At 51.2% G+C, this 19,950-nt stretch overlaps 6 protein-coding genes across 6 annotated transcripts; 1 reads left to right on the forward strand and 5 right to left on the reverse strand.

Moving 5' to 3' along the window:
* Positions 1-1,655: 1,655 nt before the first annotated feature.
* Positions 1,656-3,146, reverse strand: BDP81DRAFT_400985 (uncharacterized protein; the record flags this gene model as incomplete). Its single annotated transcript, XM_060588765.1, has 2 exons — positions 1,656-2,134; positions 2,315-3,146. The coding sequence occupies 2 exons, from the start codon at positions 3,144-3,146 to the stop codon at positions 1,656-1,658; spliced, it is 1,311 nt and encodes a 436-aa protein (XP_060437705.1).
* A 687-nt stretch (positions 3,147-3,833) lies between these two features.
* Positions 3,834-5,749, reverse strand: BDP81DRAFT_443173 (NCS1 nucleoside transporter). The gene is made up of 4 exons (XM_060591713.1): positions 5,438-5,749; positions 5,208-5,375; positions 4,700-5,104; positions 3,834-4,650 (listed from the first exon to the last, which is right to left on the reverse strand). The coding sequence occupies exons 1-4, from the start codon at positions 5,683-5,685 to the stop codon at positions 3,960-3,962; spliced, it is 1,512 nt and encodes a 503-aa protein (XP_060437706.1). The 5' UTR covers positions 5,686-5,749; the 3' UTR covers positions 3,834-3,959.
* A 361-nt stretch (positions 5,750-6,110) lies between these two features.
* Positions 6,111-8,099, reverse strand: BDP81DRAFT_485972 (Tannase/feruloyl esterase). Its single transcript, XM_060595190.1, has 3 exons — positions 7,744-8,099; positions 7,542-7,677; positions 6,111-7,485 (listed from the first exon to the last, which is right to left on the reverse strand). The coding sequence occupies exons 1-3, from the start codon at positions 8,078-8,080 to the stop codon at positions 6,345-6,347; spliced, it is 1,614 nt and encodes a 537-aa protein (XP_060437707.1). The 5' UTR covers positions 8,081-8,099; the 3' UTR covers positions 6,111-6,344.
* Positions 8,100-9,114: 1,015 nt separating this feature from the next.
* BDP81DRAFT_511546 (uncharacterized protein) lies at positions 9,115-10,534 on the reverse strand (the record flags this gene model as incomplete). The annotated part of the gene is made up of 3 exons (XM_060595771.1): positions 9,115-9,885; positions 9,945-10,197; positions 10,266-10,534. The coding sequence occupies 3 exons, from the start codon at positions 10,532-10,534 to the stop codon at positions 9,115-9,117; spliced, it is 1,293 nt and encodes a 430-aa protein (XP_060437708.1).
* Positions 10,535-11,334: 800 nt separating this feature from the next.
* On the reverse strand, positions 11,335-12,949 carry BDP81DRAFT_485974 (dimeric dihydrodiol dehydrogenase; the record flags this gene model as incomplete). The annotated part of the gene is made up of 3 exons (XM_060595191.1): positions 11,335-11,574; positions 11,630-12,649; positions 12,932-12,949. 3 exons carry the CDS (start codon positions 12,947-12,949, stop codon positions 11,422-11,424), a joined length of 1,191 nt encoding a protein of 396 aa, XP_060437709.1. The 3' UTR covers positions 11,335-11,421.
* Positions 12,950-17,996: 5,047 nt separating this feature from the next.
* Positions 17,997-19,266, forward strand: BDP81DRAFT_443176 (uncharacterized protein). Its single transcript, XM_060591714.1, has 3 exons — positions 17,997-18,599; positions 18,638-19,057; positions 19,111-19,266. The coding sequence occupies exons 1-3, from the start codon at positions 18,302-18,304 to the stop codon at positions 19,224-19,226; spliced, it is 834 nt and encodes a 277-aa protein (XP_060437710.1). The 5' UTR covers positions 17,997-18,301; the 3' UTR covers positions 19,227-19,266.
* Positions 19,267-19,950: the final 684 nt, after the last annotated feature.

Below are 19,950 nucleotides of genomic sequence, written 5' to 3' on the forward strand. Positions count from 1 at the left end.
AGATTCGATATCCTGGGCCCGGATGTTGGAAGGCAATGCCTGATAAACTGCGGATATGTTTGGTGGAGATGTGCTTCCTTGGCTGTTGGAACGACGCACCTTGGATATCCTGCTGCACAACCGAGCTTCTGAATATTCCAATTGACCCCTTCAATGCGGTCGAGCAACGCAAGCATACAATGGGCCAATGTGGTCGGTTACCCGAAGCAAACACCATGCTTCTGTTACGGGCCGAGCCCTTCACATGGGATGCTCTCGGCTATGCTCGGCTTGATAGTAAGATATCCAGGTAGATCTAGGTAGATATAAGGGAGATACTAGGGTAACTGTAGATAAAACGACACGTAGACCTAGCTAGAGGAACAGGAAACCTTCCCTTCCTCATCTAAGGATTCTCAGTTGAGAAAGGAAGTACGAGTTGCAACATTGCTCCTACCGCCCTTGACAGCTTCTATCACAAAGCGAGGTAGCAAGTGGAAGACTTGTATGGTAGAAAGTGGCTTGATTCCTCTAAGTGGAAGACCCGTATGAGGGTCCTATCTATATACCGTACAAGACGGGTAATGGGCTTGTGGAAAGCGGTATCGTACGGCAGTAACCGGCAGCGCCACGTGTGGCGCTGCGACAGCTTCACTCTTCGCCAAGGCGCTGAGTCGATATTGCTACAGAAAGTGTCAATTTGCCATCCAGTATTAGGTAGGCCCAGACCATTGGATCAGCCTCAACTACATGCCATTTTCTGTTAATTGGTTTAGCTTATGCGGAAGAAATTGCTCGTCTCAAAGCTGATGTAGGATAATTCGTCTGACATCAATGTAGACCTTGTGATTACCAACAATCTGAGGGCGAAAACTCTCCGAATCTTATTCGTTGGACGCTGCCCCCACTGCCGCATGCACAGCTCGTATTTAGATGCCAGCGAGATTCCCAACACGGGGATTATGGATCTGAGATCTACCCGGCATCTTAAATCTCTTCTCGTCAGCTTAGATTCTATATACAGAAATCACCCCTACGTGGCCACACGAGGGCTGGGCTCTTAACAAGTACCAACAGTGATAAATAGGCAAAGAACAACCCTGCCAGCTCTAATGTTCTCATAACTTCTCTGCCAGGACCAGGGTACCAGGTCACTTAACAGATGCAAAGGTCTTGAAACTCGGCTATTCGGAGTGCAATTACGTGTTGGATAGATGACTTTCTATTGAATCCTCGTTGGCTGGAAAGAGGAATGCAACAGTGAACCAACAGAGAAAGCGGAGATCGTGCCGTCCCGAGGGCTTACGGGATGAGGAGAAAGGTTCCACAATACTAACTCAAGGATTACGCAGCAGCGGCTTCTCCCCGATGAAGACGTGGGGCGACGGTAGGGATCATGTTTGCTCTTCAAGACTCCAACGACGGACTCGAAGATTGGATAACCAAGGCACGACTTGAGGACGGACAAATTGCCGAACGTCGAAAGATGTTGTTCAGATGGTTAGGTAGGCTAGATGGCGGATACGATTGTGTTTGTATGAGGATGAACGCAATGATGTCTACGACACAGAGATTCAAAGACGATCGTTAGTTGATATAGCTGGAGGATCTTGTTGAGTGGTCTACAGAGAATTTAAGATATAGGCAGTGAACTCCTCATCAATGGACTCAAGTGATCACTCATGAACGGCACGCAAACAGTCATCCTTTCTTGTCACAAAGAATCCCTCCCGGACTTCTCCTTCGATACCACCCAGAGCACCCGTAGTGTAGAAACCAAGAAGGCGCTTGTGGCGGTCGGACAACTTAGCCTCGACATCCTTGCGCAACGACAAGGAGTTGTTCTCCTGTTGGCGAATGAAAGATCGCATGAAGAAGATCAAAATGACAGGGCGCTCGCCAGATTCTTCACGGTTGGGACCCGTAGCATGCCACAAGCGACTATCAAACACCAACGCAGTGCCAGAAGGCCCCTCGGCGGCGACGGTGCCGTCGACGGTGAACAGATCGTTGGGGGCAATCTGACCGAGGTGAGACGCAGGGAACACACGGGTGCCGCCGTTCTTCTCTGTGATATCCTCAAGATACCACACGATGTTGAGGCCAAAAGTGTTGGTATCCCTATCACAGGGAAGTTGGTTTGAACTGTAGGGTCCTGGGGGTGACGAAGTATTAATATCTCTGTATTGATTGATCTGCGTAAGGAGTAAAAGGGAGATTCCAACCGGAGGTTGGGTGGGTAGTCGAGGTCTAATTGTACTCCCTCGAGGTGGCCCATGCTCTGCCCTTACTCGCTGTCGAATTGGACTTCCAATCCGACAAAAGGCGAGCTCACGAACAGGCGGCTGGATGGCGACTTGATCTGTGTGAAGTTGCATGGGAACGTTGCCAGGGCGGCCAATGTTGGCGCTGTAGCTGTGGATGAGAGCATGCTCGCCGAGGAACCAGGGAACAATCTCGTCGATGAGAGGGTGATTGAGAAGATCGAGGAACTCCCCTCCCTTGTTGATGAGAGTCCAGATGCGCTGGTTGGGGGCGTTGGGGCCACCGTCCGCAGCAGAAACGCCAGCCTTGCGCTCACCAGCAGCTTGTTCTTGAGTTCCCTTCTTCAGGATAGAGACTTGCTCAGGAGTAAGGGCATTCTTGACGAGGCCGTAGCCGAACTCTTTGATATCCCGCTTCACTTGGTCGATGTCCTCTGAGGGTTCGGGGAGACGAGCAAAGGCACCTGGGACAACCTTCTTCGGTGGAACGGGTGGCTTGGAAGTGAGTAGGTCGGCAAACTTGATGGCGACGGGAACATTTCCCTTTGGCATTGAGGCTTCGTGGAAGAAGGCGTCCTTGAAGAGGCCATACCGAGGCTCAAGCTTACCCTCATAGAACTGAGAGATATATTCGGGCTTGATAGTGACTTTGGTATCGGGCTCATCGGAGCAAGAGTCGAGGAGCTTGGCCTCGGACGAACGAGCATCCACGAAAACAGGAGCACGATCGCCAAAGGTCAAGGAGATCAGGGCGTTGAGCTGGGCGAGGAGGGGAAGCTTCTCCTTGATGATCTCGTGGGCGCGCGCGACGTCGGCCTCAACCTTTTCGCTGAGCTTGCTATAAGACTGACTACTAAAGTCGAGTCCAGGAGTGAAGGTCTTTCCAGGTGCGATGCCAACCATTGTGAGAGTAGGTGAACTGAATGAAAGACGACTTTTGAGAAGGATAAGTAAGTAGAATGTGAAGAGACCTTGGAGTTTTGCGGTTCGGAGAGATGTGAAAGCGATGCTTCCTTTTCATTATGTACACTGGCCTATTGCGAGCTGCCGGCACCTGGAATAACCAAGGAGATAATCAAAGTGATTTCCCAAGTCGGCGCCTGTGCCGCCAGGTGGATGATTCTCATTGAACGACATCCTCAGGGAAGAGCTGCGAGGAGACCCTGCAGTGAGACGATTCGTAAGCTCCAGTCCATGGTGGAGTCGTTTGGGTGAGGGGTCCTTGACTATTCCTTGTCTCTTGTTGGCTGTCGAGTAGTGAGCCTGACCCTGGTCCGAAGGGTTCTGCATGCAACATGCTGTGGTACCATCGGAAGGAAAATTCTCATAGACCTTATACCCGGAGTAGAAGACATTGTTTGCAGCCTCCAGCCGCCCGAATGGTTGGTGGTGTATGACTACTCTGAGAACCCAGCGGACCACGGTCCTAGAGCATAGGAAGTAGGCATTGACAAGCGATGCTACTGCAGGAACGCGGCGTTGACCACAGATACCAATGTCCTCGTCGCATTGGGGAAGATCAAGCCCCGTAGCTTATGTTCGAATCAGGAACACTTGCGTAAGAGGGCTACAGGGCAGGCTGGAAAGCGAGAACAGTATATCCTTGTCATTGAATAATTGAAGCCTTTCATCGATATGTTCGTAACCTGAGCTCCTCTGAGAGCTAATGCTATGGTCCAAGGCTATCAACATATCTGTTATACACATCACATCCCACTATCGTCCTGAGTAGTGCTTCTCGGCATAACGCAGAGGCACATACAAGACAGCGCTCAAGAAGAACGCAACTTCAAAGCCAATGTCACCCGTCGATACCGAGATGGGGCCAGTAAACCAGACCTGCGCAATACACGGCACGACGAGACCAAAGCTCAAGACAGCTGCGCCGATAGCAGCGATACCTAAGGGTAGCTTGGAGGGTACATCCCACACAGCCACCTCGTAGAGCTTGGAGTCGCCGCGTCTAAACACAAAGTGCTCGGCAACCACGATTCCAACAAACGAAGCAGACCAGTAGCCGATGAGCGCAATGAAGTTCTCGAGACTGAGGAAGAAGTCGTGCGCTGCCTTGACCGCGATCGGGATGATAATGGCGGTAACGATAACAGAGAAGACGTAGCGCGGTAGGCGGAAGGAAGGGATGAGGGTCTGGAAGTTCAGCGTGATCGCGTACATAGTGCCGGAGATGTTTGCCAACAACGTGAAGGCCAGCACGACGAGGATAAATTTGCCGAATCCGCCGGCTGGGGAAAGCATGGCCCCAAGGACGCCGCCGACCAAGGTGCTGTCGAAGCCGATTTGCCACTCGGGAATGTTGCTCATAGCGCCACCGATAGCCGCACCCAAGGTCATGAGCAAGATAGTAGGCACAACTAATCCCAAGTAGCTGTAGGCAAAGATGCGGTGTCTGGTGAAAGGTCAGTTTTGATATCATAACCCTAAGTAATTTGACTTACGAGACTGCCCGACTGGTAGGGTCAAAGTACGTAGTCAGATCGGATGCGATACAGGCCCACGGAATCATGTAGGAGGCAACAACACCACCGAAGCTCAGGACTCCAGCCGCTGTTGCCGGCTCAAAAGGCGCCTGCTTTTGCAACTGCTGTCCGCCACATCCAACCGCAATGATGATGGCAACAAGAGCCGGCATCCAAGCGTAGCCCTCGTAGAAGTGCAGCACGTTGAAGCCACAGAAGGAGATCAACAGAGCCGCGATGCCGATCAAGACGATGCCAACGGCAGTGGACAGGTCGCCTTCGGACACTGCTGAAAGGCACTGCCCACCAATGACGCAAATAATGACACAGAAGCCGGTGAGAGTGGCGAGATTGAGGACGACAGGGATGTATACGAAATAGTACCTGTTGAGGTGTCAGTTGAGATACTGAAATGATGAGTTGGCCGCGGGCAACCCATTGGTTTTTGCCTGCCCTCGTCTACATAGTGAGAAGAATGGCAACTTACCCGAAACTAAATCGAGCTTGAATCATTTGTCGCATGCCAGTCTTCGGGCCCAAAGTTGACAAGAATGCCGGGGCCAGTGTTGACAACAGGTTGAAGAAGAGGATGACGAGCGCCGAATCTCGGAGGCCAAGGCCGAAAGAGACCGGGCCCAGCATACCGAAGGTGATACTGAGTGGCAAGCGTCAGCCAGAGTGAAGAGCAAATGCATGTTTGAGAACTATTGAACTTACGCCAGAATGTTTGTGTTGATGGAGCACCAAATCGTGAAAGCATTGAAATACTTGGTATTCGTTCGGACTTCTCGTGGGATGGGCTCGATCCCGCCTTCTTCGACCCGCCCAGCCATCAAGACTCTCCGCACGAGGCCTTTGCTGCTCCGGCCTGTAGCCGGAGTTCGCTGTGCCCCGGCCCCGGTGTTCTCTGTTGCGTGCTTCTCATCGATGCGCTGGTTACGCTGGCTCTCCAAGTTGTCTGCCATGTTGATATCTTTGCCGAAGACTGCAGAATTACAACTCAATGTCGGACAAGAAAAGAGAGGATGCACCAAACAGTCATGTAAATGTATCGACTGTGGATGACTCGATGTAGATAAGTGAGGTGAGGTAATGAAAATTTGTTGCGGGAGTCCGTGCGTTGTGTACAAATTTCACCCAAATACGACTTAGTTGGCGAATTATTGACTAATGAAGTCTCCATAAGCCCATTGTTTTTGGCCGGATTTAGCTGACTGGATTGGATGTTTCTTTGATCATGACAAGGGATCGATTCCTGGCCCGGTTAAGCGGGAGGCGACCGGACCGGCTGACGTGACATGTGCAAGTCTAGCAGGTCCAAGATGACTCGGAGGAACGGCCTCACCAACTTGTACAGGACACTGGTTGTAAGAAAATGTTGGAACTCAGTGTCATTGTACTGTGTACCATTCTCTGTGACTTTGGCCCTTTGCTCTATTGCGCCAAATATCATTGTTTTCTTAAACAGGACTTGCCTGGCTCTTTGGACTTGTTACTGAAAATTAAAGACTGGCATGGGACACTTCATTTTGGACATAGATCCAGGATCTAGCTTACAAGACCCGAGGCAACTATCATGAACCTCTCTTGCCATCTCGTCTTCTTGATCCGGTTAAACGTGCAGTTACACACAATGCCAACTATCCGGGAGTTTCGGATCCATACCTTCGCCCCGGTATGTATTCCGCAAAGGGTATCTGCAATGCCGGCGTTGAAATTCCACACCCGAATCCACACTGTCATTGACAAATTTCGTTCCTGTTATGGTGTCCGGAGCGATTCCGCCCTCTGCCCAGTCTACTATGGCGGCCAGAACATTGTAAGTTCTGTTGAACGGGAGACTATCGCTGATGACGGCTGAGTTTCCACCGCTGCTTCCTTGACCAATCAGCCAGGCACCCGGTCCTGTGGTGCAATGGTAGAGGCCTGAAATTCGGAAAAAGCGTGTGAAGTGATCCATTCCAGTGTTGTTCAGATGCGCGCCTTTTGCCAAGCGATCATAGAAGATGGGGGTGTGAAAACTTGCGATCTGCTGATCCTGCTGGCCATGATACATCAACAGCTTTCCTCCCCTCTTCTTGAACGCAGACAAATCGCGTGGATACGTCTTGATGTTGCCGGGGTTCCGCTTTTCGGCAAATTTGCCGTCCTTTACGAGTGTGTAGGTAGCCGGGTCCCAGTTCGGATCGTTGTAAATGGCATAGCGGAACCAATTCTGGGACAGAGCGAATGGTTTGCCACTGTACAGCCCGTCTGCAGTAATGATCTCACTGCCAGGATTCATGGCTGGCCAGAATAACTTGCCGTCAGTGTAGTTGGTCGGGCTAAAGATCTTTCTCACGATCTCGACTTGTGCGCTGGTGAGGCACTTGGAGTCGCCGCTGTCTGGCTTGCAGAGGAGGGTCCCAGGTTCGAACTTGCAAAGGCTGGGATCCTCTATGATACTGTCTTGAACCCCATCAATAGTATCGCATTGCTTGAGAACCTCATCATGAATGGTTGTCTTCCAGACGGTGGGAGTAATGAAGTCCTTGGAGTCGACAGACCCGGTCAGAGGGTAGAATCCGGCTCGCCAGGAGTAAAGGTTGTTGAAATCCACTGCCGGTGCACCTGCGACGATGCCATCAAAGTCTTCGGGAAACATGTCTGCAGCTTGCACCCCTTGTCGTCCTCCAAGAGAACAACCCAGGAAGTAGGAGCCCGTCATCTTTCCCTTGTAGAGAGACTTGAGAAGACTCTTCCCGGCGAGAACGCCAGTGTGAATTCTGTCAGCCATGTTAGTCAGTCCGTAGACTAGAGAGTCGAAGCTGGGATAACTCACGCCCTGTACGAAAAGTCGATGACAACATCGTCATTATTGAGAAATTGTACACCGGTCGTTCCAGCATGCCCGTTATTCGTGCCGACAGCGGCAAAGCCGTGAGCAGTGGCGTACGCAAGGTCCTCAGTGTGAACGCCTATCGTAGATCTCAGTGTCAATACAAACCAGCCTTCATCGCTGTTGCTCAGAATTAAGTACTCACACCCGTCGAGCCCTCCACCAGCAACCGTCACCATGCGCCCGTTCCATTTCTCTGGCAGCCATACTTCAGCGACAATCTGAGATCTACTAGAAGTTGTAATGTTCATGGCGACACGGCAAAGGTTGGCGCGGACCACCTGGCTTCCGCGACCGCATGATGCATCTTGTTCTGGGAAGGTGAGATTGGTGCCGGACTCCACATGACTGATCTTTTGGGCAGTTGAGTTAACCACTGTAGTCTGAGGAGTAAGAGCCAGGCAGTCACTCTGGAAAGTTGCTGCCGAAGGCGCAGCCAACGCCAGCAAAACGGCAATGACTGTAGAAACTACGGCTAGCATCTTGAGAGTAGCGAATCCCGACAGACTGGTTCTCTGTCCCGATGACATTTAATGGGCTCCCGATCTCATCTTATGTTCTCTCAGATTTACTAGGAGGTTGGGGGGATGTGGCAGCAAAGGGAACCAAACAGCCATTTACCCCGCATACTGATATATCGCCCCCGGACCTCTCGAGTCCCCTTGTAGCTTGTACGACCCCAGCGATACAAGGATTATGCAGTTTTTTGCGCTGTGATGTAACAGCAATAAGATTAGCGCTTGGCTAGCTTGAACACCTTACTTTGCGGGAAGGATATATCCGAAGCTCTGTAATGAAATCGTCTTGCTCGTTTTGGAAGCATCACCATCGCAGATTCCGTTGACAATGTGTAGATTACAAAAATAGCATGGTCTGATGTATTTGATATCTGCACTAGAATTTTCGCTCAATATTATTGACAAGCCATATTGATTTCAACTGGTCGATGACAACAAACACTTCTAGGAACAGTTTGTCAAGGACCATCGCCGGTGATCTCTCCGCAAGCCCTGAAGAGTGGGGTCCGATCCTGCCGCTCTTGCCGGCCCCGCCCCGACAACCAGACTCGGCAACTGAAATTCGGTCATAGATTTCCCGGTCCATCAAGTGCCGAGTGGTCCTGCGTCAAGACTGTGTCTAAGGCACTCAGGTAACAGGCCGCGTATCCAGAAGTTCTACGGCGCGTGCCTTATTTGCCATCAGCGTCAACTCTGCCTCCAGGCTTAGCTGGCCCGCTGTTGACTTTCCTCAGCATGAACCATCTACTTCGTTGATTAAAGAATCCACCTACGTGATCAGGCTTCGAGCAGTGAATTATCCCATCGAGTGCTAGATGGCGCCAATACATCGCCCCTTGGGGTAGTAAAGAATAACATATTCTTCTCCTACTTTCTTGATAATACCGCAGTAAATGCAAATACTACAACTAATCAAAAATCGGGAAAGGGACCACCGTTGGAGAAAATCGGGGATACATGTATTGGCGCCATCTAGCACTCGATGGGATAGATCTATACTAAATCACAGCTGCGACCTGGCCATGCTGATTGGTGGCCCTAAGCAGCTTTTCGACAGCTTTATCTATCTCGTAGTGGTACATCCACGTACTCTTACTCTCGGCTGCCCTTCGGACTCGTTCCTCAATCTCCTCGTTAACAGGAAGATTCTCTGAAAGCAGCGTAGTGTTCATCGCGCCGAAATCGTCCAAGACTTTGTACAAGTCGCGATAATGAGGTGACCTGATCTGGTCATACAACTCGAGGGCTGCAGGTAGTCCCCCACCGTTATTCCAGTGCCAGTCAATACTTTGCGTCAACGCATAGACATCCTCCAAAGCAAACCCAGCTCCAGCACCGAAGGCGCCTGATAGAGGATGGGATGCATCTCCAATCAAGGCAATAGCGTCCTGCAAGACAACGCTTTCCAATCGCGGACCAGAGAAGAGTGCAAATTCCTGTGTCTCGCCCTGAGCGGCAAGTTGAATGACTTTGCGGACGGGCTCGCAAAATTCGTCATACTCCGAAGCGATGGTTGAAAAGTCGAATGGCCGACCCCAGCTAACTTGTTCCTGTCCTTCGATCGGCCGACGGATGCGAGCAGTGACTTCGAAGTCGTCCCCGCCGAGCGGGCATGTGAACACGTACTTTCCACCGGTGTTCTGCCAAAATACCGGAGACTTCGGAATGCCCTCAATTCTTTCGGCTGCCGGCTTGTGAATGATTGTACGATAGGCAGACTGGCCGTTGTATTTAATCTTGTGCTCGGGGAAAGCGTAAGATCTCACAAACTTCACGCTGTCAGTGTTCTTTTGCCTCCAGTCAATATCCTCCTGCGTTCGAGACTTACAGATCGAATGCCATCTACTCCGACCAGTAGATCAACTTCGTCGCTGAAACCATCGTCAAAACGGATCGCGATTTTGCCGTTCGGCTGCTTCGTGATGTCAATCAGCTTCTTGGAGGTTTTGATACGGCTTTGGTCAACCTCTTTGAGCAAAGCAGCTTGCAGCTTAGCTCGGACCATGCGACAGCTCACTTGCTGCGGCGGTGTATCTTTAGGATGATGGTGTTGCTCCAAAAGCTTTCCAGTTCTTCCGTTTCTATGGCGGTGATTCGCTATCAGTAAATTCAATGGTCTCAACTATTTTCGACGCAAGATATCGACTACCTTGACTGTCCGCTGGTTCCATCGGCAGATCTGAAAAAATCCGCGGGATCAATATTCTTGGCAGCCCCGTTCAACTCCAGGAGCCTCCAGGTATGTCGTTGTAGGCTGATTCCGCCGCCAGTTTCGCTGATCTGTGTCTTCTTCTCGTACAGTGACCAGTCAACATAGTTCAGCTTTCCAAACTCAATTGCTGCCCCCAATCCTCCGGGACCACCACCAATAATGGCAACTTTCAGAGGATTGGTGCCATTGTGATGTTTGACCGCCATTGTAGCAGACAATCGAATGAAGTGTATGTTGGAAAAGGTGTCAATCGCTTATATCGACTAACGTTTTTGTAACCAAACGACTTGGCAATTTCCCATGGGAGGCTCTGAGATAGCGATATGGATTGCGCGGCATTTTATGCTTTGGAGTCGAGGCATGCATCGCCCAATGGTTGGAGTTTATCAGGTCATCTTGATGTATTGCGCCATCCAAGGAACAGATTGGCAATTCCGGCCCGCGCCGATAACGAACACTACACCCGCGCGCAAGTTACTAATTCGTTCAAGTGGATCATTCTCGTATGGGTCACGTTGGACTGCAGTGTGATTTGGAGTTGAAACAACTTTCACCATTGTTCGATCCCAAGTCGCGATTCAGAGTCGGTGGCGACAAATCTCTAGTAAGAGAGTCGGCCAATTTCATCTCTATTACAAGTACGGAGTAGAATTTTACTGCAAAATAATCTTAGGTTCTAAGGCTACAGATTTTCATTTACTGCTGACTTAAGACAACTCGAACCACTCAGAACACCAGTGGAGACTTAGGCCCCTGAATTTATCGAGGCTTCGGTGATCATTGACAACCCGAGGTCAGCCCAAAATATAGTGACTCTGGGATTATGTCAGAACGACTGTTAGACCTCAACCGTAGTCAACCTTAACGGACTTTATTGTGTGCCGTAGAGGGGTGACAACTCAGTTGCCGAAGCTCTTGGCGAAGAGAGGAAACGTATGGTATTGTTGCAAAAGCAACTGCTTGTTCAAGCGGTCTACCTTGAACGAGGACTTAAAAGCAATAAAACCGAACATCGGGACGAGAAGAAAACCAACAGAATGACGAAGCTAGGATAGTTGCAGCTTTGATATTCTGTCGATGCCGGCAGTGTCTCTTATATCTTGATTGTGTATGTTCCTACATGTAGCTCCTGCCACACTTTGTTCCACGTTGAACCATAATTCTTCGGCACGAGGTATTTGATGTTGATTGCTGTACAATACTCGAGGTTTTTTACCTTGAAAGGCAGGTCTTTGTTGCTCGCTGTCTAACGTACGGCACAAACTCTGAAAACTAGTCCTCACTACTCGTCTTGAGGATACAGTCCCGCCCTGTCGTCGGATCTCATCCATCATCTCCATCACGCGGACGGTCTCTGCCCAAGGCATCACGTCACTTTCCAGTTTACCGGCCAGCACGTCCAGTGCAGCGTTGTCAGCTTCCCAGTAATAACCTCGTCCAACTGGCTTGTAGTCAAATGTCTTGACTGCATCACCTCCGATGATGCCCTTGATCTGGTCTCTCTCAAACGTGGAGTACACAGTGAAAGAATCTGGATCAGATGGAACTATGCCGTGCACCTCAATTGTGCCTTTGGCCCCTTGAATGCGTGCCAATACTTTCGGGTTTCCAGTCGCCATTGTCGTCGATGTAACGACTCCCTGTCTACCCGTAGAGGGATAGTGGAGGATAACACTGGTTGTGACCTCGACGGCACCATCGTGCGACTGTGCAGCTAAGATCTTAGGCTTCTCAGAAGAACCAGGGGTTCCTGCATCTAAGCCCAGGATAGCCCACGTCAGAGTGTAGATGCCCAGGTCCAACAGCGAGCCTGCACCAAGATGGGGCTGCTTATAGCGTGAGCTGTCTGGGAGATTTGGGATGTCTAGCCCGAGGCCAAACTCGGAGTAGACTCTGAAGACCTCGCCAATGACCTTCTCTTTGTGAAGCATGCGCTGCAGATCTTGAACCAAAGGTCGGTGGCGGAGCCACATGGCCTCAGCAACATAGACTCCCTTCTTTTTGGCAAGTGCAAAGACCTCCTTCGTTTCGCGGGTGTTTACCGTGAAGGCCTTCTCGCAAAGAATGGGCTTGCCTGCCTCGATAGCATCCAGGCAGTTTTGCTTGTGGAACGCGTGCGGGGTGCCGATGTAGACGATATCCACATTGGGGTCGGCATAAACTTCCCCGTATGATCCATAAATAGCCGGTTTAATACTATTCGGGCAATATTGCTTCGAGAAGTCTTGCCCTTTCTGGACGGACGAACTTCCAATGGCTTGCACAATGTGCTTCACTTTTGCGTCTGGTCGTGAGATCAAGAGGTCTTCGACGAACAAGTCCTGATTCTGAACATGTCCTTTGTGCTGGACAGTGTCCTTGTTTGGATATGTTGGATAGCTCATATCCTGGTTATCCAAGGATCGCTTGGATAACTCATATCCAACATATCCTTATCCTTATCTCTTATCTCTTATCATCACGTGACTTGTCCATAGTTCTTCCGTTCCGTGAGAGGGTGCCTAGTGTTCCTTGTCCTCTGCAGATATCCAGCCCAGCAACTTCTGAACACATACCTCGAAAGGTACCCACTGTTAGTAATTGTTAAGGTTATAGAGGGCTACGGCCCACTGCACTATCATCTCTCAACATCAGCCCATACGAGCTGAATTCCACGACCATAGCGGTCTCCCTAGATGTAGGGCCATCGATCACGGTTCACGGGGACGCCGGTATATCTCGGCGGTCTGGACGAGTCCGGAAGCCGACTGCAAAGGTTAGAGTGGTTGAGCAGGTCAACCACCAGGACAATTCTGAGCTCAAAGACGAGATCAATAAGCTTTCGAATCTGGTCCAGGACCTCCTGCGTCGGGACGCCGAGAGGGAACAGTTTTTGAAAGACTGTTTGACGAAGATCGAATCCTTGGAGAGAGAGCTTCAGGAGGAGAAACAGCGTTCAAACCGGCATCAACGTGGTCTAGCAAGGTCTATGCACGCTATTGGCACAGGGCCTAGCGAGACTGACCTGAGTTCCCAGGGGCATCCCTCGCACACAACCCAGAACCAGCCGCCCCCAGTCCGCTCATACGCGGCGGCGGCGAGCCAGCCACTGTCCAGAAGACAGGATGAACCAACGCCAGCCAAACAAGCCGCAAAACAAGCTACAAACCGGGCGGCCTTAAAGGATCTATGCGTCTTCGCGCGTCGATCGCCTGAAAGCCCGCTTCGGAACGAGAAAGCCTACGACATATACATCTTCGTTCGGGAAAGGCTAAGTCCCCAAGCCCGAGAAGCCCTCAAGGGGATCGACCATGTTAAGACAGGATTAGCACTCCTATCTTCGTCAATGGATGGTGCAAAAGTCCTGCTAGAGAACAGAGAACAGATCGCTGCCCTTCTCCAAGCGCAAGCGATCGAGCAACGCGATACCTGGATCCGAGCCTATATCGCAAACGTCCCTTATACCAGGCATTGTCTGGTAACCAACACTGAGCTGGAAATCACGACCGAGGAGCTCCTTAAAGAGATCCAGGTCTCGACGAAACTCAAGCCTGAAAAAGCACACTTCTCTAGGAAGGACGAAGTCGAAAGGCTAGGCACGGTGACAGCCTGGTTCAAGGCGGAAGCCGTAAGGCAACTACCAAGACGCCTCCGTTTGATGGGGGCCAGCGTTTTTGTAAACCTGCAGTTCCCGAAGGAGAAGAGGTCTCCTCAATGTCTCCGCTGCGGCGGTTTTCACAGCGAACGAACGTGCACCAGAAGGAAGAGATGCCTCAAGTACAGCTCTCCTTCCCACACAACTGATCAACACCGGGCACCCTGCGGCGGCACTGAGGGTCACGATGGCTGCGACTGCCCCTTTAAATGCCCGTCGTGTAACGGGCCTCACGCCGCCTTCGATGCGACTTGCCCTATCCAACCCAAAGTGGTGAAGGGGGTAGTCCAGAGGAGGGATAAGGCTCAGCTACGGGCCATCCGAGCTGAGGGAGAAAGATTATGGAGAAATGCGACCCAGTAATCGCATCGACATTCCCGTAAAGAAGAACAAGCGATGGACTATACCCCGGCAAATAAGATACAAAAAAAGAATATAGCCCTCTAAAACCCTGCAAATCATACAAGCGAATATGGGCAGGCGGGCATCCGCCCACGAAACAGCACTGAACCTGGCTTACGCAGCCCAGATCGATATACTCCTAATACAAGAGCCGTCTATCCGTTCGGAGGAGAGGAGGCTCACAAGACACCACCCAGGTTTTGAGACTTTCACCCCAGTAAATAACTAGACCGAAGACCGTCCCAGGGTACTTACCTACCTCCGCAGAGGATCTGGGGTACGAGGCGTACAAACACGGCCTCTACCCGATCCATCCACAGACCTGCTCTTCTTACGACTCCTCTCAGGAACGAAGGAGGTCCTCACAGTCATCAACGTATACAACGCCCCTCGTGGCTCTCTGCGATCTGGCCAGGCTCTCAGGAACATCCTAGCGGCCTGGCAACCCAAACCTGAGGATCGAGTACTGATTGCGGGGGATTTTAACTTACACCATTGGACGTGGCAGCCCGAGGCCACGAGTTCCCCGGACGCTGAAAACCTAGTAGAATGGGCAGAAGCCGCTAGCCTTGTCCTAATGTCACCTATAGGTGAACCCACGCACAAAGGCGGCAACACCCTAGATTTATGCTGGGCGTCCAGCAACCTCCATGGGGCTTCCACCAGCATAGAAACGTCACTACACACGACATCAGACCACGAATCTCTGCTTACCCGGGTCCCCTTGGCCCTGATCGATTCACCCAGCCAGACCCCGGGAAGGTTTCGGCTCGACACGATGGACGAGGAGCTTTTCCTCGGCATCATTAAACGCAACTTACAACCCATGCGCCGCACTGCAAGAACATCCAAGACCCACAGTCTTTAGATCTCCTAGCACAACAGCTTACGGACTGTCTTATTAAAGCACTACGCTTCCAAAAGCGCCGCTCAGTATGGCTCCCTGTACTTCCGAGCGGCTTTGGAGCCGTAGTGCTTTAATAAGACAGTCCGTAAGCTGTTTGCTAGGAGATCTAAAGACTGTGGGTCTTGGATGTTGCTTGCAGTGCGGCGATGGGTTGTAAGTTGCGTTTAATGATGCGAGGAAAAGCTCCTCGTCCATCGTGTCGAGCCGAAACCTTCCGGGGTCTGGCTGGGTGAATCGATCAGGGCCAAGGGGACCCGGGTAAGCAGAGATTCGTGGTCTGATGTCGTGTGTAGTGACGTTTCTATGCTGGTGGAAGCCCCATGGAGGTTGCTGGACGCCCAGCATAAATCTAGGGTGTTGCCGCCTTTGTGCGTGGGTTCACCTATAGGTGACATTAGGACAAGGCTAGCGGCTTCTGCCCATTCTACTAGGTTTTCAGCGTCCGGGGAACTCGTGGCCTCGGGCTGCCACGTCCAATGGTGTAAGTTAAAATCCCCCGCAATCAGTACTCGATCCTCAGGTTTGGGTTGCCAGGCCGCTAGGATGTTCCTGAGAGCCTGGCCAGATCGCAGAGAGCCACGAGGGGCGTTATATACGTTAATGACTGTGAGGACCTCCTTCGTTCCTGAGAGGAGTCGTAAGAAGAGCAGGTCTGTGGATGGATCGGGTAGAGGCCGTATTTATACGCCTCGTACCCCAGTTCCTCTGCGGAGGTAGGTAAGTACCCTGGGACGGTCTTCGGTCCAGTTATCTACTGGGGTGAAAGTCTCAAAACCTGGGTGGTGTCTTGTGAGCCTCCTCTCTTCCGAACGGATAGACGGCTCTTGTATTAGGAGTATATCGATCTGGGCTGCGTAAGCCAGGTTCAGTGCTGTTTCGTAGGCGGATGCCCGCCTGCCCACATTCGCTTGCATGATTTGCAGGGTTTTAGAGGGCTATATTCTTCTTTTATTCTATTCGCCGGGGTATAGTCCATCGCTTGTTCTTCTTTACGGGAATGTCGATGCGACTGCTGGGTCGCATTTCTCCATAATCTTTCTCCCTCAGCTCGGATGGCCCGTAGCTGAGCCTTATCCCTCCTCTGGACTACCCCCTTCACCACTTTGGGTTGGATAGGGCAAGTCGCATCGAAGGCGGCGTGAGGCCCGTTACACGACGGGCATTTAAAGGGGCAGTCGCAGCCATCGTGACCCTCAGTGCCGCCGCAGGGTGCCCGGTGTTGATCAGTTGTGTGGGAAGGAGAGCTGCACTTGAGGCATCTCTTCCTTCTGGTGCACGTTCGTTCGCTGTGAAAACCGCCGCAGCGGAGACATTAAGGAGACCTCTTCTCCTTCGGGAACTGCAGGTTTACAAAAACGCTGGCCCCCATCAAACGGAGGCGTCTTGGTAGTTGCCTTACGGCTTCCGCCTTGAACCAGGCTGTCACCGTGCCTAGCCTTTCGACTTCGTCCTTCCTAGAGAAGTGTGCTTTTTCAGGCTTGAGTTTCGTCGAGACCTGGATCTCTTCAAGGAGCTCCTCGGTCGTGATTTCCAGCTCAGTGTTGGTTACCAGACAATGCCTGGTGTAAGGGACGTTTGCGATATAGGCTCGGATCCAGGTATCGCGTTGCTCGATCGCTTGCGCTTGGAGAAGGGCAGCGATCTGTTCTCTGTTCTCTAGCAGGACTTTTGCACCATCCATTGACGAAGGTAGGAGTGCTAATCCTGTCTTGACATGGTCGATCCCCTTGAGGGCTTCTCGGGCTTGGGGACTTAGCCTTTCCCGAACGAAGATGTATATGTCGTAGGCTTTCTCGTTCCGAAGCGGGCTTTCAGGCGATAGACGCGCGAAGACGCATAGATCCTTTAAGGCCGCCCGGTTTGTAGCTTGTTTTGCGGCTTGTTTGGCTGGCGTTGGTTCATCCTGTCTTCTGGACAGTGGCTGGCTCGCCGCCGCCGCGTATGAACGGACTGGGGGCGGCTGGTTCTGGGTTGTGTGCGAGGGATGCCCCTGGGAACTCAGGTCAGTCTCGCTAGGCCCTGTGCCAATAGCGTGCATAGACCTTGCTAGACCACGTTGATGCCGGTTTGAACGCTGTTTCTCCTCCTGAAGCTCTCTCTCCAAGGATTCGATCTTCGTCAAACAGTCTTTCAAAAACTGTTCCCTCTCGGCGTCCCGACGCAGGAGGTCCTGGACCAGATTCGAAAGCTTATTGATCTCGTCTTTGAGCTCAGAATTGTCCTGGTGGTTGACCTGCTCAACCACTCTGACCTTTGCAGTCGGCTTCCGGACTCGTCCCGACCGCCGAGATATACCGGCGTCCCCGTGAACCGTGATCGATGGCCCTACATCTAGGGAGACCGCCATGGTCGTGGAATTCAGCTCGTATGGGCTGATGTTGAGAGATGATAGTGCAGTGGGCCGTAGCCCTCTATAACCTTAACAATTACTAACAGTGGGTACCTTTCGAGGTATGTGTTCAGAAGTTGCTGGGCTGGATATCTGCAGAGGACAAGGAACACTAGGCACCCTCTCACGGAACGGAGAACTATGGACAAGTCACGTGATGATAAGAGATAAGAGATAAGGATAAGGATATGTTGGATATGAGTTATCCAAGCGATCCTTGGATAACCAGGATATGAGCTATCCAACATATCCAAACAAGGACACTGTCCAGCACAAAGGACATGTTCAGAATCAGGACTTGTTCGTCGAAGACCTCTTGATCTCACGACCAGACGCAAAGTGAAGCACATTGTGCAAGCCATTGGAAGTTCGTCCGTCCAGAAAGGGCAAGACTTCTCGAAGCAATATTGCCCGAATAGTATTAAACCGGCTATTTATGGATCATACGGGGAAGTTTATGCCGACCCCAATGTGGATAGTCTACATCGGCACCCCGCACGCGTTTCCACAAGCAAAAACTGCCTGGATGCTATCGAGGCAGGCAAGCCCATTCTTTGCGAGAAGGCCTTCACGGTAAACACCGCGAAACGAAGGAGGTCTTTGCACTTGCCAAAAAGAAGGGAGTCTATGTTGCTGAGGCCATGTGGCTCCGCCACCGACCTTTGGTTCAAGATCTGCAGCGCATGCTTCACAAAGAGAAGGTCATTGGCGAGGTCTTCAGAGTCTACTCCGAGTTTGGCCTCGGGCTAGACATCCCAAATCTCCCAGACAGCTCACGCTATAAGCAGCCCCATCTTGGTGCAGGCTCGCTGTTGGACCTGGGCATCTACACTCTGACGTGGGCTATCCTGGGCTTAGATGCAGGAACCCCTGGTTCTTCTGAGAAGCCTAAGATCTTAGCTGCACAGTCGCACGATGGTGCCGTCGAGGTCACAACCAGTGTTATCCTCCACTATCCTCTACGGGTAGACAGGGAGTCGTTACATCGACGACAATGGCGACTGGAAACCCGAAAGTATTGGCACGCATTCAAGGGGCCAAAGGCACAATTGAGGTGCACGGCATAGTTCCATCTGATCCAGATTCTTTCACTGTGTACTCCACGTTTGAGAGAGACCAGATCAAGGGCATCATCGGAGGTGATGCAGTCAAGACATTTGACTACAAGCCAGTTGGACGAGGTTATTACTGGGAAGCTGACAACGCTGCACTGGACGTGCTGGCCGGTAAACTGGAAAGTGACGTGATGCCTTGGGCAGAGACCGTCCGCGTGATGGAGATGATGGATGAGATCCGACGACAGGGGGGACTGTATTCCTCAAGACGAGTAGTGAGGACTAGTTTTCAGAGTTTGTGCCGTACGTTAGACAGCGAGCAACAAAGACCTGCCTTTCAAGGTAAAAAACCTCGAGTATTGTACAGCAATCAACATCAATACCTCGTGCCGAAGAATTATGGTTCAACGTGGAACAAAGTGTGGCAGGAGCTACATGTAGGAACATACACAATCAAGATATAAGAGACACTGCCGGCATCGACAGAATATCAAAGCTGCAACTATCCTAGCTTCGTCATTCTGTTGGTTTTCTTCTCGTCCCGATGTTCGGTTTTATTGCTTTTAAGTCCTCGTTCAAGGTAGACCGCTTGAACAAGCAGTTGCTTTTGCAACAATACCATACGTTTCCTCTCTTCGCCAAGAGCTTCGGCAACTGAGTTGTCACCCCTCTACGGCACACAATAAAGTCCGTTAAGGTTGACTACGGTTGAGGTCTAACAGTCGTTCTGACATAATCCCAGAGTCACTATATTTTGGGCTGACCTCGGGTTGTCAATGATCACCGAAGCCTCGATAAATTCAGGGGCCTAAGTCTCCACTGGTGTTCTGAGTGGTTCGAGTTGTCTTAAGTCAGCAGTAAATGAAAATCTGTAGCCTTAGAACCTAAGATTATTTTGCAGTAAAATTCTACTCCGTACTTGTAATAGAGATGAAATTGGCCGACTCTCTTACTAGAGATTTGTCGCCACCGACTCTGAATCGCGACTTGGGATCGAACAATGGTGAAAGTTGTTTCAACTCCAAATCACACTGCAGTCCAACGTGACCCATACGAGAATGATCCACTTGAACGAATTAGTAACTTGCGCGCGGGTGTAGTGTTCGTTATCGGCGCGGGCCGGAATTGCCAATCTGTTCCTTGGATGGCGCAATACATCAAGATGACCTGATAAACTCCAACCATTGGGCGATGCATGCCTCGACTCCAAAGCATAAAATGCCGCGCAATCCATA

This window comes from Colletotrichum phormii (assembly GCF_030913505.1).
Source record: "Colletotrichum phormii strain CBS 102054 chromosome Unknown BDP81scaffold_45, whole genome shotgun sequence".
NCBI lineage: Eukaryota > Fungi > Ascomycota > Sordariomycetes > Glomerellales > Glomerellaceae > Colletotrichum > Colletotrichum phormii.